Source organism: Leptinotarsa decemlineata, unplaced genomic scaffold (genome assembly GCF_025532065.1).
Source record: "Leptinotarsa decemlineata unplaced genomic scaffold, Ldec_3_MD MMD2_tig00000035_RagTag_RagTag, whole genome shotgun sequence".
Lineage (NCBI taxonomy): Eukaryota > Metazoa > Arthropoda > Insecta > Coleoptera > Chrysomelidae > Leptinotarsa > Leptinotarsa decemlineata.
In genome coordinates, this window is record NW_027412540.1 from 12,459,001 (window position 1) to 12,475,136 (window position 16,136).

Genomic DNA, 16,136 nt, shown 5'->3' on the forward strand with positions numbered 1-16,136 from the left:
TAGTTTTCGAAGTGTATGAAATCCTATAATATTATCTGGAGATACAAAGAGCGTAAATAACATAGCGAGTAATTCATTCTGGATAACATGTAAAGAGTCACATGGTAAACTTTGAATTCTTTTATTCAACGACTGTCTATTTTGATTATTCAGTGGTAAATCAGAGGTTACAGTATGCTCTTTGTAAACTTGTGCTGATATGATAAGACAATCTCATATCTTGGTCAATCCACAAAACACAGATTATTAACTTCATTGGGAAGTTGAAGAACCCCCTCCAAAAAATTCTTTCCTTGCATTCTTTCTACCAAAAACGATTGCAACTGTTTTATTTGAATTCAGTTTCAGGCAATGGTTCATAGACAATTGCTCAAGAATATACAGATCAATATTCAAAGCACTACTAGCCTGAGAGTATTATTCTTCAGGTTTGAATGGCAAATATAATTGTGTATAATCAGCATAATAGTGCTGCTTGCATGATAGGAAGGACTTAGGAAAATTGCAAATATATACACTGACTCCGGTTTTATATTATTATTGGATTGCCTGACCTTGTTCGTGAACAGCGAAGGACAGGTAGCAATATTTTATTAATGTTAATTGCCTCTCCTTTTCTATCGAATTCATCCCTGTATTTTTTGAATTTCAATTGTATCTTTTTGCAAAAACAGAGATAATTTTAATAAAAGATATAAGGCAATGAACATTATTGAAATCTGACCGCCTGTCCCCAATTATACACGAACAAGGCCACTTAAATACCGGCATTATAGTTTCTGCGTTGGGAAATATTGGGCGAAACTTCAGGCATGAAAACCTTCAAACCACGGCTAACAATATCGGAATTAGTGAATTAATAATAATAATGATAATAATATCGTCTTTTTCTGTTGGAACACTACGAACTTCCGCATCAAAACAAGCCAGTTCTTGTGGCTTCAGGGGCCCAATTCTGTGGAGCGCTCTGCGTGTTCTGATTGACTCCATAGGTGGCATGATGCGTGTCTCCTCTCCAGCCGTGCCAAGGTGTGGTAGAACTGTCACTTTTATCACTTCGTTAGCAGGCTGGGAAGGAGCTATATAGCCATGCCGCCGAAGATATCATAGGTAATCCCTAAGATTTTGGGCGGAAAAGGCGGCATGCTCCGGATAGGTTTCACACCACAGAGCATGCATTCTCGCCATGTACCCTCTTCGCGCGGGCTCACTACTCTCGTAGCAATGCATGTGGTTATCTCTTAGCTCATGCGTCCACTCAAAGCGTCCACTGTCAATGCCATGATTGTCATCGGTAGGCGAATCATCGTTATGGCCCCCACCACTTTGCCTCTGACCCCTCCGAACGGGTCGATTGTAGAGGCCCCTTCCTCGATTACCACGAACCAAGTTTTGGGTCTACCGGGTGGTTAGCCCTCCTTCCCAGGTGCGCCTGGGCTGCCGGTCCAGTTTTGCACCAGTTGCTCAGGTAAGTGGTGGCGCAACTCACCAAAGGCCAAGAATGTTAGTGGCCATCCTTGTTTTCAAACATATTAATCAGGTAAAATTTGAACGTTTTATGCAGACAAAAGGAAAAGTTTGCAATTTGTATCGGGAAACACGTGTTGCGATTTCGTAAACTGTTAAGTGAAAATCTCACAATGAAGTGTTGAATTAGAATACATTACAGCTTGTAGAATGTAGGAAGAGCTGTCAGAATTCTGTTATGGTCCCGCCCACTAGATGTGCGTGCGTTAGAAAAATATGAGAGTGAGAGAAAGAGAGAGAATTCTCAAGTCTCTTCCTATTTGAATTTTCATCAAGTATTGGCCAATTTCATTACATTTTCAAAAATAAAGATATTATCTCATTTGTAGTTATTTTATACGCCTCTCTGACTTTTTTCAACAAAAATAAGTTGTGATACCCACTTCTGAGGTTAAAATAAAGATATGCAAAATAACATGGCACTCTCCTGTTCATATCCATTTGAAGCGGTAAAAATGAACTTGATTTCCAGAAATGTATGAATTTCATTTCGATTTGAAATATCCATCGAAATCAATTTTTGATAACCTGTATTTGAATTTTACTAAGAAAATTTATAGATTTTTCATTATCAGAAATACTTCGTATTTCAAGATTATCGATTACTCCCTAGTCATTTAAAAAAAGAAAACAGTTTCGAAAATGTTTTTTCATTAAAAAAGTTATTCTCAGGTTGCGCGTTTCTTATTCATGTTAAACACAATGTACATTATAAGTTATAAATATAAGACTGAGTTCATCTTCACAGAAACGCTTTTTAACGTTAGCTGAAACTGGTTCTTCTTTAGCTCCAGGCAAGGTAGGTTGGTTTGAGAAAACCGTTTCTTAGTAATCAACAGGAATATCGACATCGAACACAGGTATTTCAAGATTATATATTGAATATTTCAGGACTTATCGTAATGCATTAACCTTTACGACTGCCGAAGGAGATATTATCATAAAACAATATTTATTTTGTCCAGTTTATGAGTGTGTTCTTAAACACAATAGAGCGGTAATCAAATAATATATTCAAACTTTTTTATGATAGTTTTCGAAAACGTTTATGTAATATAAATAAAGAAAAAATATTGCATCATGGTTATTATTCACTTGATTTTTACATATATTTCAGCGAAAAACACTTCCCTTTTGAAAAAGCACTGCATTCAAGAATAAAATGTTGTAGATTACTGCTATTTTATGTTTACGAACAATATAATTCGTAATATCGTAATATTTATTCTGTTTGTTTGTTTTTATGTCGAAGTAAAAATTTCAATGATGAAAAAAGATTTAGTTTTGAATTAATCCAAAATAGACTCCGTCAACTTATTTCCATAAATTGAACAACATCATCTCTCTCTCTCTCTCTCTCGTTCTCTCTCTCTCTCCCTGCGAGTGCGGAAAATCCGACATGGGTGAAACTATAAGGCCATTGAAAATTTGCATTGCCGAGCACTAGAAACACACACAGCGAGGAGAAACCAGTAACTTGGCTAGAAATCTTTCAATTTTAGGTTTTTTCACTCAATATAATTATTTTTTCAGCTAATATTCCTAATTTTGTTGATTCTTTCAGATATTTCAAATCATGTTATAACATATTGAAGAATGGAAGTTCGAACTAATGAAATGCACCATGAAACATTGTCAACCACCTTCGAACAAAAATTTTATGTATTTTAAATGCATAATTTGAAAAATAATAATCCATACTATTTGTCCTATTCAAGTTCGTGAAAGTATACTCTGGTTAAAAATTATTATCAAAACTCACACGTAAGAATGATGATTTCGAAACAACCATATAAATGGCCACTACTTCCGCAAAACTAGTTGAAACCTTTTTGAGAGTACATTTGCTGATATTGTATTGATTAATACAAGTTTACGTTCAACAGACCGGTTCCCATTCAAATTAACGTAACTAACGGGATTAGAAAGTTCTTATGACATCTCAAATTTAGTACGGCACTTTCGTCACTGAATTTGCAGAAATACTATACTTCAATGTTGAGGTGGTCATTCACTTCTTGCGAATACATTTTTTATCTAGCCGGAGAAATTTCTGTTGTCGATTACCTTGACATTTCCAAAGCAATATCAGTAAAATCTATGACGAAGATAAGGAATCTTTCAATGTCTGACGTGAACAAAATGTGGTTGAACGATAATTGTATAGATATGAAATGACCACTGTCATACAATATGAGCCACATATATACAAAAGAATTTGAAAAACATTGCAGGTTGAATGGAGTTTGGAATTCGTTTCAAATGAGGTATCATGCGTATAAAAAAAGTTGGAAACATATTTGCAAATGTATGAATTTTTTGAAAATAACGTAATTATATACATTCAATTTTTTTTGACATTTTCATTAATATCTCCAATCACCATGTATTGACTATGGTAAGAATTTCGTGCATGTTGTGAAAGTGTGAAGTTTTGCATACCCATGTTTGTGTATTTGGAAATAATAGCGGAATTTACTTAATTACTTGGCTTCGCACTTTCAATTTCTAGGTTGAAATAGCGGTTATCTTAATCAAATAGAAATCTAATAAAATTGTTGTGAAATATAGGAAAATTACTGACTCCTAATCAAAATTCTTGATACGTATCAATATCTTTATCTTCAGCTGTTCACTGAATATGAACGAAATATCATTAAGAACACTAGTGAGAAATTAGAGAGATGTAAATTTAACCTCGCAATTAATCCAAAGTAACCTAGGTATATTGAAACCGATTCATCATGTTCTGTCACGAATTCGAATGTTCGCTAATGAAAAATATGAATTCATGGTGAGTTAATTGCCCAAGTGGTCTGTTGGTAAAAAATTGTTATGAAGAATCTCCGAATCACTATTGGAAAAGTTGTTGAGAATGTCAGCATACCATGAGTATATACCTATATGTGTATATGAATTCAATGGAGTATGAAATATAGATATTACAGCTTCTGAATTTTATCACAAACAACATGAAAATATCAAGTAAAATAATAAACGCAGTCACCAGTTTAGATAAATGCTTAAATTATGCCAATTCAGTGTGATATCGTTGCCAGATGATAATTTTCAATTTTAAAGCTTGAAGCCATTAATAGTATCAATAATGAGAAGTTATTCCGCAGTTTCTTGATCATATGGGTAAGTTGGTTGTTGAGTTGAAAATATGAATTTTGAAATATACCGATATTTCCAACAATAACTAATTCTAGAGCTTTCCATACATGTTTTATGAAGTTAGGTTATATACAGTACTACCAATGAAGTAGAAACGAAAATCCAAACCAAAGTTGTAATATCTACTGTGAGGACAAATAGAGGACTTCGTATGCTGCCTTGTCCCCTTTGATAATGTCTACCTCTGGCATAATGTCAGACATAAAAACCTGCAGATCACATCCAACAAACCCGAAAATAATTCTGAAATGTTCATAATAGTAATGATAATATTGATAAAAAATAATCCATCGACATAAAGCGGCCCTGAGAGTGTGTTATTACCATATACGACACTTCCACGGTATTAACGAGACATCGGTGTAGCCTTACTTACCAGGGGATATTGAATCCGTTGTGGGAAATAAAAATTGACAAGTTTATTGAAACTATTCGTTCGCCACCGTCAGGATCATACAAGCTAATCAGCTTGATATAGTTCTTCTCGATCATCAATGTAAAACGATATTTATCGTGGAGTTTTTCGCTCCTGATATAATATCTAGATTTTCCCTTCGAACTCCGCAGACTCTACCCAGACTACTCTCGAATCTCAAGATCTGCCGGTTTGCCGCACGAAGGCCAGACAATGGACAAAGCAGAACGTCATTCTTGTCTCATTGCGTCTACTTAGGACATCTGATTACCGGACCCAATGATCACTTACCTCGGGGTGTGGGAAGTGGTCATTGATTGATAACGCTGACGGGACTTTTCCTGAATGTATTAAAATTATAATTGAGTCTATTGTCAAACCAAGTAACCATAATGCGACTTTCTGTGCTGAAGGGATATGAGTATGTTTCTGAATGTTAGGTTCGAAATGTGATTTTGTTACGAAGATAAATGGATTTTATTCTAATAAGGATTCTTTGAATGAAAGTGCATGCATGTGTTAACATCCTATAGTTACCTAATGATGAGATATTATATGTTCCCGTCTCAGTGTACCAGTAATGAGTCTCTGCCTATGCCAACATATTTCTCAGGAGTTGGGTTCACAAATGATTTCTGAAGAAATGGAATAACAAAATACGCCAGGATTTTGTTCTACTCATCACCAGATCCATGCTATTTGCAAAGTTATGAAAACTCGTCCAGAACTAGCGGCACAACCTTAAGGTTGGCAACCTCAAATGAGCCAAAATATTATCGAAGTCGCGGTAACGTCTTTAATTGAGTAATCCGTTTGTATACTTCGCTTCAAAGTAGGAATTTCAGGTGTAGTTTCCTCTTATCAGAGTGTAATAAATAAGGACCATATATCATTTCATTATCACGGAGGTTCAAACTAATGTTTTTTTTTCATGACTGCATTACTTTTTCTCAAAAAAATATATGAAATTCAAATTGTTTGCTTCTGAAATACTTTTCATAACCTTTTTCATAGGTTACTTGTTGTATTTCGAGAAAAATATAAAGTTCTTGTCATTAGAGTCACTCAATAATCAATGAATTCAATGAAAATAACTGTTAATTCCATTTGGATTTAAGTTTCCGTCCAGGAATCTATCCATGCAAATATCATTTAACCACATCATTGGATATTCATTGCATAGATTTGTATCACTCATGGAAAACCACACAATAAAAATGTGCCCTAGGAAAAATAATCATAATAATTAGAACATAAGTCGGTATGCTAGAATATCTAATCGTTCAAACAATCACAAATTTTCGTAATTATATCGATTTCTTGTACTAGACCGATCAAAGACGAATATTAGATTATCAGATAGGAAAAAGTATCCACAAAACGAAGAGAAGGAAGATGTTACTCCCATAACAAAACAAAACAGAAGAAATAACATAGATTGGATGGCTGACAACAGATCACTAATGTCCGAGAAAAACACAGATCATAGGAAAAGCAGAGATCATCGACCCCAGAAAGGAAATAAAATCCGCCAATGAAATATGGGCAGCAAAGAATACGCCTTTGAAGTTGATATTTGTAACGAAAGAACTGGTTCCGACCCTGCTTCGGATTTGGAGTGACTAGACCTATGGATAATGAGTGAGATAGGAACAAGCGCGATATAAAGATGATCTGAAGCTGATTTGAAGCTGGCTGAGCATCGAATTTCGTCCTGATTGGCATCAAGCCTTCAAACAACTGTTCACTGGGTTCAGTGGTTGAGCCTCACTTCTCCACGATGCCAATTGTTTCACGGTTATGAGAACTAAAATGAAACAATGGAGTGGGAGGACATTTCGGCTTCGAAAGAACCTTAGCATAATTTCGAGAGAGATATTAGGAATGAAAAAAGACACGTACAACTATAGAAAACAACACAACAAAAAATAAGCCCGTACCTGTCTACGTTCGTTTCAGAAAATCAGAAAAACAAGACATAAGCTGGTACCAACATTATTCGTCCATCTATGTTAATAACTGGCAGGAAACTACCATCTCTCCTACTATTTGACTTGCCACCCAGTAGTGACACTACTCAGGAGCCGAGTTTTTGGAAGAAATCTGAAAACGATTGGAAAAAGTTCATACATTCAAGAGAAAGTGTCTTCATATTATCGACTACCAGATGAAGAAGTAGTTTTACTAGAAATTCACCGGTACAGAATTCAACCGAGGAGATATGTCATGTGGTTATAGCGACCCCAGAAGAAAAATAGAATATATCCCAAGGTACAGAAAAGAAGAAAAAGCCCTCACTTGATGACGAAGAAGATAAACGACTTGATGTGATATATGCAGGATGCAGGAACCAAAGGTTACGTCAGAATTAAGTAGATGAGTTATTCGAGACGAAGTAAGTTTAAAAGAGTGTGTCTATAGAGGGGTGATAGCGAGTGAACGAACTACTGACAACATGTAGTCAATCACGCGCGTTGGCGTCAAGTCGTTTCTGAGAAGCGGACGCGAAATTACGCAAACGCGAAAATACTGGATTGCGATCGTGAACAGACGAGGAAAACAAAATCATCAATGAAGTGACAAGTTGCAGAAGCAGATTAAAATAGTTTCAATTCTAATTCAAAACTTGGGTTCGAGAAGAAAAAACCCTATGTGAACATGTGAAATGACTACAATTAAGTGGATTTAAAATACAGTGTTCTGTTGTTATTTTTAATGATTAAAAAGACGAATTTGAAAAGAATTTCAATTATTCATTCATTAAGAACCACACATAGGCGTAATATTGGTGACAACGATAGTCTGTTAGAATTCGTACTCGATAACTTGAGAGCTAGTCTTTTCCATTTCACAATATTATCTAAGATGAGCTACAGGGCTAGCAGAGAAATGGAAACCATACCAAAGTCGGTTAAATTTGGAAAAAGTTGCCCATTTCAGATCTCATTTTAGAATTCACCAATAAAACCATTACGGTAATACGTCAAAGAAGTTGTTTTGTTAACTAATACCGGTTGATTTTTTTATCGCGTTCAACTAAAAAATTTATGATGGTTTCTAGAAAACGGAAAGTCGGATTGAAAATTATAAACGCCATCTTGTACAGCTTGAAAAGTAGCAATGAAGGAGGTTATTTGATAACCTTCAAATAATGTCAAAAAACAGTAACGGCATATCACAACTTCCAATAAAAGACATTATCCTTATAATTTGAATATCAACTGTCATTCTATAGGTTGGCATAGGTTGATAGGTCTATTCTGAAGTTGTTACTGAATGAGTATTAATCCAAAACAAGTACTTTTCCTAAACACCAGAATCGAGGAAAGTATTGCAGTTGTGGTTTTTAGGAAAAGTGGTTTTTTGGATTTATCCTACACCAGAGGATACAGTTTTACCTTTCAATAAAAAAAATGAACATTTGTTAATGCATCAATGAAGACGTTTTTCGATAATCCTATTATATATTGTTCGAAAAAATATTTTTGACCCTTTTTTGTTCTTTTCAGGACTCTATGGTACTCTGTTCCGACGTAACAAAGAAGCGGCCTTCTCTAACTATCGTCTCTGGGAGAGTGTAGGCTTCGTAATAGCTTACGCTTACAGCACACACCTCTGCGCTAGGATGAAGCTATACGTCCAACTCGCCATGCTGCTGTGCGGGTTCCTGCTTTACGTCGCCGTGGAAATCCACCATCTACACAAAATCCGCAAGCAGAAGGAGAAGGAGAAGAGGGCGGCCGAAGCAGAAAGGAACAAAGTCGTAATGCCGCCAGAACCAGAAGAAACTGACGACGAAAAGGATGACATCGATGATGAGATTATCGTAACACATTTATGAGTTGTAGGTAAGTAAGAAAAGCGATAAGGATTATTCGTACATGACGAGCCTGATATATTACATCACTTAAGAAAATATTCTACCGTAATCTTCTTAACTAAAAGGGGGATTGTCACTGGTGAAAATCAAAGACTTGCTAAAAAGGAAAAACCAGTATACTTCAAATTTGTGTTGGAATCTAATTGAATAGTAATTCATTATGAGGACTTACTATGCATCTTCCACTTCATGTGCTTATCCTCCAACCTACCAACCTACGGACGAGGTTCATAGTTGGTGCAAGAAGGAGGAATAAGAGCACTGGATGAGTATTTGGATGATAGAAATTTCCACTTTCTTCAATGATAAAACAAACGTGAAATATCTAGATATCATCCTCGATAAGAAGAAAACCTATTATAACACTTACTTGAAAAGAGTTCAAGCAAAGCCAGACTATGGAAAATATTGGGCTTGGGGGCCTGAAAAATCTATCGAATATATGTGTCAACATTGAATTAGAAAGAAAAAATATTTCGAAACAAATACTTTTATATGAACACTCAGTTTGGAATACAAACTGAGTAGAGAAAAGAGTTTTCTGTATAATTCAGTGTTCATATAAAAGTATTTGTTTCGAAAAAATGTTTTTTCGTGTAACTTAATGTTTATATGAAAGTAGCTGTTTCAGGAAGGCTTTTTTCTTCCAGTTTGTGTCTGAAAGTTACTTCTTTGCATGATCTACACATCTATCTCTGTATGAAGTTAAATCTTTAAAAATTGATTACTTCCTTCCTTTCTTTGGAAGATTCCCATGTATGAACATGGAGTAGTAGAAAGCCAAAAACTTTCTTTCTCAAAAATTAGTCACTCCTAAAAATATAACCCCTTCAAATCAAATCAAATATTCATTGTATCAGAAGAACGCATTTCTAAGAAAAAAATTGCTGATCTCAGAAAGCAATAGTTGTTTTAATGAACACTTGGCATTGTAGAAACAGTACAAAAGAGTAATGTAATGATTACATAAACAATAAGGTCGAGCTTCATGTGCTCGTTTCAAAAAGGGATGCTTTTTATTGCTTTTTGAAAGATGATATCATGTTCATTGAAGTCTCGAGTCGATAATGAAAAAAATATTTCTTTTTGCAACATTTTGAAGCAACGGATGTTGCCAAAAAACACCCTGCACCTTCAATACAAGATAGTTTCATTGAACAGATAACGAAATGACGTTTCAAAACTTTGTTTTATTAGATTCGAGGAATATGAAACTAATATATGTATGAGTTGATGAAATGTGCTAATAAACAACTGGAAGAACCCATTTATCAAATTAACTGAATTTGAGAGTTGACTCTTGAATAATCTTGCGGCAGTTTATATGTTTTTGGACTACAGGCTCTCACTTGATATCCTCAATCAAATTTCACGACAAAATGACCAAAACGTTCAACAATCCCCGAAAATGAAATATAAAGTTATATTACTTTTTTAGAATAGATGATATATCATAGAAAACAATATTTCACTTGTTCAATTCACTACCAATTGCCAAGTAGCCTCTTATTTGCATTCTTATGTATGTTGTAATATGTGGCACATCTTAACTTTTCTCGATATTCATAAACACCATATCTCGAAAATATCGGAACATTTTTCATTGTATACGTCCTTAATCTGATGTGTTCGGGAAAAAATCCAATACCCTAATGACGTGTTTGAAAGGTAGGCTAGGAAAATTCAAATCAGATTAATCCGTGATGTGAGGTTGTGAGTTTTCAAACTTCCTATGGACTGAATAATTGAGTTAAGTCCCCTTCCTGGTTTTGGAGATAAAAAAAAAATTATAAATTATTAGAAAATGTTTGCCAGTGTATAAAGGCTATAACAGATGTATCTCAAAAAATTTAGTTCTATAATGAGAACTCTTTCCACTAAGTAAGGTTGACATTATAAAAACAGTAAGTAACTTGTATTCTGAACTCGACTGCGATAAAATATTTCAAATCTGTTAAAAAAATATGTTAAAAATATGGTTTCCGTTAACGAGCTGTCGCCTCCCTACGAACGACAACCCTCCGAAGTGCGTAATTGTGCGAGCTAAGGATTAGTGAGGTCTTACCTTTCAACGTGCGATTCCTAGTACGTGGATAATTCCATTCGATTGTGGAAAATTATTGAAATGTCTTTTATTTACAATACACAAATTTTTTGTACTCTCTCCTTGAAACTTTTTAAAATTGAATTGACAAATAACGTTCACGTGTCAATATTCAAGAAAAACTCTATAGTCATTATCAAAGTTGTATAACAAAATCTCATCACTATATAGGCCAAACGACTATAATTAGCGAGAATCTAAACATGTCCTATAAACTTTTATACGTGTGATGTATAGTGATGGACTCCATATCCGTAGGTTCACCTTGAATATTACCAAATTAAATTACCTTTTTCCTGTCGGTTATTAATATCATCAAATATATCAATTGATTACATTGAATTTTTGTGGACCATAAAGAACTTCATAGTACCGCAAATTTTGCAATTCATTTTATTTGCAAACCAAAATCGTTTTTTATGATTTATGCTAATTAATTGATATGAAGCGGGAATTTTCAGTCGTCAATCAAGAAGTTCCTCAAATTTCGCGCAATAAGTATGACATCATTTCGTTTGAAAACAAAATTGATTGAAAAATTACCCCATCGTAAGCCAAACATTATGTCATGGCTAAAGTCGTATATTTTTTCTCGAAATTGTTTTCACGCTCCTGACAGGTAATTATGAGCTATAGATTATGCACAAGAGATAAACAAGTTCTGCGAAATGAATTATAATGTAGTGATCAATTTTGTAGTGAACTCGAGAGGATTCAGCTCTCAAGTGGCCTCATCTTATAATCATTTTGGTTTTGAAAGAAGTTAAGCTTTGCAATTGGAGTTTCTTTAAGACAATGACGTGCTTACAATTTATCTTCTAGTACAATTTAAAATTTCAATTATTATCTGTTATCAATTTTTTGGTATAAAATAAAAATTAAGGGGTTATGCTATCTAATAGAGAATAATAGAAGAAAAAGGATCAGAAAAAAGCAAAAAATACTTCAGTGTGAATTATGGGAGTTGAAATCTTTTTTTTTTCTTTGAATATATTCGTTTTGAAGAAATCAATGTTTCTCGCTGACTTTTTGGGTTTTTAACATTCCGCTTTTTGTAAAATATACGAAACCACTTCAAGGGAGTATATGTTAAAGTGTAATAAAAAGTAGACTGAAAATTTAAGTCCACAAAATTATTGACTGTTTGTAGAGCCCAATTAGTCAGTAGTTTGTCATATTCATAAAATGTGCTTGCCAATTAAATAAACAGTGGAAAATATTAAATTTACACGTTTAATATTTCGGAAAGTATACCTATTTGTTCTAAAACTAAAAAAAATCACTTCTGAAAACTCTTAAAACGGAAACAGGTAAATTTCCTTTGACTGACAGTTGGACTCTTCAATGGTTTATATTACCGAATGAGCTTAGTTAATTTTTTAGGAAGGTTGAAAACCTACCAAAAGATGTCTGGAGTACGAACCGGATTTGGTTTCGAATTGTTTATACACGGATTTGCCCTGAATTCAATTCTGAGATGTCAAATTTTACAGGCAAATATTTACACTGATTTCGAAATATCTTGAAATTTGTTGATTCACCGCGATTATGATCTGGGTATTAATCAATATTTGTTAAGTGTTATGATGCATTATACCTTCAATAAAATGCACAGTTCACCTTTTATTCTCAACTTTTCTCGGGAATCATAACATAGTTCACAACAGTAGATTTCTACAGCTTGCTTTCAAGAAATGATTATCCACGAATAATCTAATAAATGATACGATAAAAATATTCCAAAACACATCTCGACACCAACATACTCATAATATCTACAACTATGTTTGGGGTTAAGCGAAATAACGTTTGTTCGAAGGTGGTTGACAATTTATTTGAAATCCCTAAAAGAATCTGTAAAAAATTAAAAAGATTAGATGAAAAGTAACAATTAAATAAAGCAAAAAACTAAAATTACAATGAAATAAAACAACCAAAAAATTGAAATATTAACACTAGAGGAAAAATTTTAAAAATCATTAACAAGAAATGGGATCGTCACTTTCACCGGTTATAGCCAAAATATATATAAAGTGGTTTGAAACTCTGGCAATTGAAGAAGCCCACAAGAAGCCCCGAGTCTGGTTGAGATACGTGGACGAAACCTTCATAAAATGGATCCATGGGAATGCAGAACTAGACACCTTCCTGAAGCACATCAACAACGTAAGTCCTTCCATCACTTTCACAATGGAGAAGGAAGTCATTCTTAGACGTATTGGTGAAGAGGACCGACACTAACTGGGAAACATTTGTATACCGAAAACCCACTCACTCGGGACAGTATCTGAACCAGGTATCCAGCCACCATCAATCGACTAAGAGTGGAATCATCAAAACTCTAGTAGACCGTGCTTTCGGGCTCTGTAATACAAAGGAAGGTCTCGAAAAGGAACTAGGCATCATCAAAAATGACCTTCAATAGAATGGTTACTCCAACGTGATGGTGCAACAGACTTTAGCTAGACGACAGCAAGAGCCTCACAGGAAGAGAAGCAGCCTCAACCAATACTTGTACTTCCCTACATCAGAGGATTGTCGGAAAGGATAAGAAGAATTGGGTCCAAGTGTAACATCAGAAACTGCTTCACATCAGGGAACACTATCCGTAGCAGCCTAAAGAAAACCAGACCACCAAACGCGGACTGCGATTCCAAGAATTGCATTTATTGGGTACCGTGCGAGTTGGAGAATCATACATCGGTGAAACTAAGAGGCCACTAAAAGTTCGCATTCCCGCGCACAAGAAACACACACAGCAAGGAGAAACCAGCAAATCAGGAATAGCAGAGCATGTTTGAACTCATCAACATAACATCAAGTGGGCTCAAGCTGGAAATCATCCGCAAGGAGGAACACTGGTTTAGGAGAAAATTCAAAGAAGCCGCATATATGGTGTTCAACAACGCATTTAGCCAAGCTAGTGTAGAGATACGCAACATATGGAAACCTTCATTAGTTTCATATATGAAAAATTCGTCATGTCAAATCCAAAATATTAACTTCAAAATGGCCAGTTATCTCCAATGGTATTTTTATTCATAAGAAAGGTCACTTTCCCTGTATAGCCCCGAAAAAAATAATCTCTTTGAACCATTATAACAAATTAATGCATGACTTCATGAAAGTGTATAATAATAAATATTTTTTTATTTTTATATTCCCATTATGCACTTGCGCTGAAGTAGGTGATTATAAAGAATAGTCATATCAATTTCTCTTTCAACTACAAAAACATTGAAGAAATTCCTTCCTATAGTTAAAAATCTGATCTCCTTAATCCATTTTTTTTTGTTTTTAATTACTGTTATAATTCAATTACTCATATATTTATATATGTGCGTATATGTATGTATATGTGTATATGTGTATATATATATATATATATATATATATATATATATATATATATATATGTGTGTGTGTGTGTGTCTGTATTTGTGTGATGGTATATGTATATATTTGTGTTTCTATTTATGAAACTATTCATTTACTATTTCAAATTTTATCCCTGTTTGTCTTGGGATTATTAAAGATCATTATTATTAGTTTTTTCACAACAATGTTTTCCATTGTTGAGAAATTTTCTAATTTTTCCATTTTGTTCCAGGCATTCTAACTGACCCTCGATGAGTTTGGATACGCAGTCTTCTAGAAGAAAGGGACCAGTACCGATAATATTACGACATTTTTCTTGAAATGCAGTAGTATTTAGATCAGTTTTTGCCAATATCATACAGGTCGAGCACTATCCACAGTGTATATAATATTTTATCTGAATTATTTTACTTAGACTATTCAGTATGTGTGTAGGTACGTGATATTTAAAAGCATCATTGATCAAAAAAGTTATTGTAGATAAATCAAACCTTTCCATTTATTATTTTTTTCTTCGATGTGCCTTCAATTGGCAGATGAGATAGTTCACTAAAACTGAGGAGAAAGTGAAACAAACAGTATTACGTAGCAAAAGAGAGTGAATATTATAAGTGCAAATGTAGGAACTAACAGAAAAGTTTTTAATTCGGCATCAGTTGGAAAAAATCAAAACAAATTTTTGTGTCCAGGTAAATACAACTTTTGTTAAAATTTTATTTACGAATTATTGAAAAACAAAGAGTGATCTCAATATCCGTTCAAAATAATTCACTTGAAGAGAAAGCTGACGAAAACAAAGTTTTTATAATAAATCAGAAAACATTCAACCATTCAAAATTGATTCCGAATGTTTATTCACGATTGTACGGATTTAAATCTTAATCAGAATTCAAAAGTTTCCAGCCATACAGCCTTGAAAATTTAAGAAAAACTCATTTTTCATCAAACTGAATATCTGCATAGAAATCAATATTCAGGTTTGAATTCAATTACTCGTAATTTCAATTACTCTTTTTTGTGTGATTTCTTTATTTTCTAGGTATATTGCCAAAAGTTTTATGAACAATGAAAAATTGAACACATCTTGGAAATCAGAGTACTTACCTCTGACAAAATTTCTCCTCTAGATCAATTTATTCATACTCGTATACTCAGTTTTGCAAATCGAGTTCGTGGACATACGGTTCATCGGGATTTCAATGGAGATTTTCAAAGAAATCCTGGTAATATTCTGTAGATACAATTTTGTGTGTCTTTAAATTAGTTTTACAATCATTCAGATTTTAATTAACATTTATTTATTTTCTACACCATCAAAGTCCACGATCTCCTTCAACTTCATTTTAAGACATTTTGAAAATGTTCCAAAATCCGAAGCATGTCCAAATTTCATCATTTGGCCCTGCTTCAGATTAACACGACTTGTGTTATACATAATTTATATCATTTTATTTTCCTGATTTTTTCAGATGGAAATGTACAGTAATTATGCATATTTAGTTCAGATGTTTGTTAGTAGGTTGTATAATATAGGAATTTAAGTACTCAAATTGTGAATTCCTCAGTATTCCACAAGCAATACTGCAGTAATAAATTATTTTAAGTTATTGTTGAATCATTTTATTCAATCATTCTCATGGAGGTGCATAAAACAC

General features: G+C 33.9%; 1 protein-coding gene across 4 annotated transcripts in view; it reads left to right on the top strand.

The window, feature by feature from the left end:
• LOC111509256 (UNC93-like protein) overlaps window positions 1–16,088 on the top strand; it is a 175,605-nt gene extending 159,517 nt beyond the window's left edge. For all 4 annotated transcript variants that reach the window (XM_074171899.1, XM_074171898.1, XM_074171900.1 and 1 more), the window contains 2 exons: window positions 8,629–8,967; window positions 14,714–16,088. In XM_074171899.1, coding sequence (XP_074028000.1) covers window positions 8,629–8,960 — 332 coding nt within the window. In that variant the 3' untranslated portion in view covers window positions 8,961–8,967; window positions 14,714–16,088. The remainder of the gene's footprint in view (window positions 1–8,628; window positions 8,968–14,713) is intronic.
• Window positions 16,089–16,136: the final 48 nt, after the last annotated feature.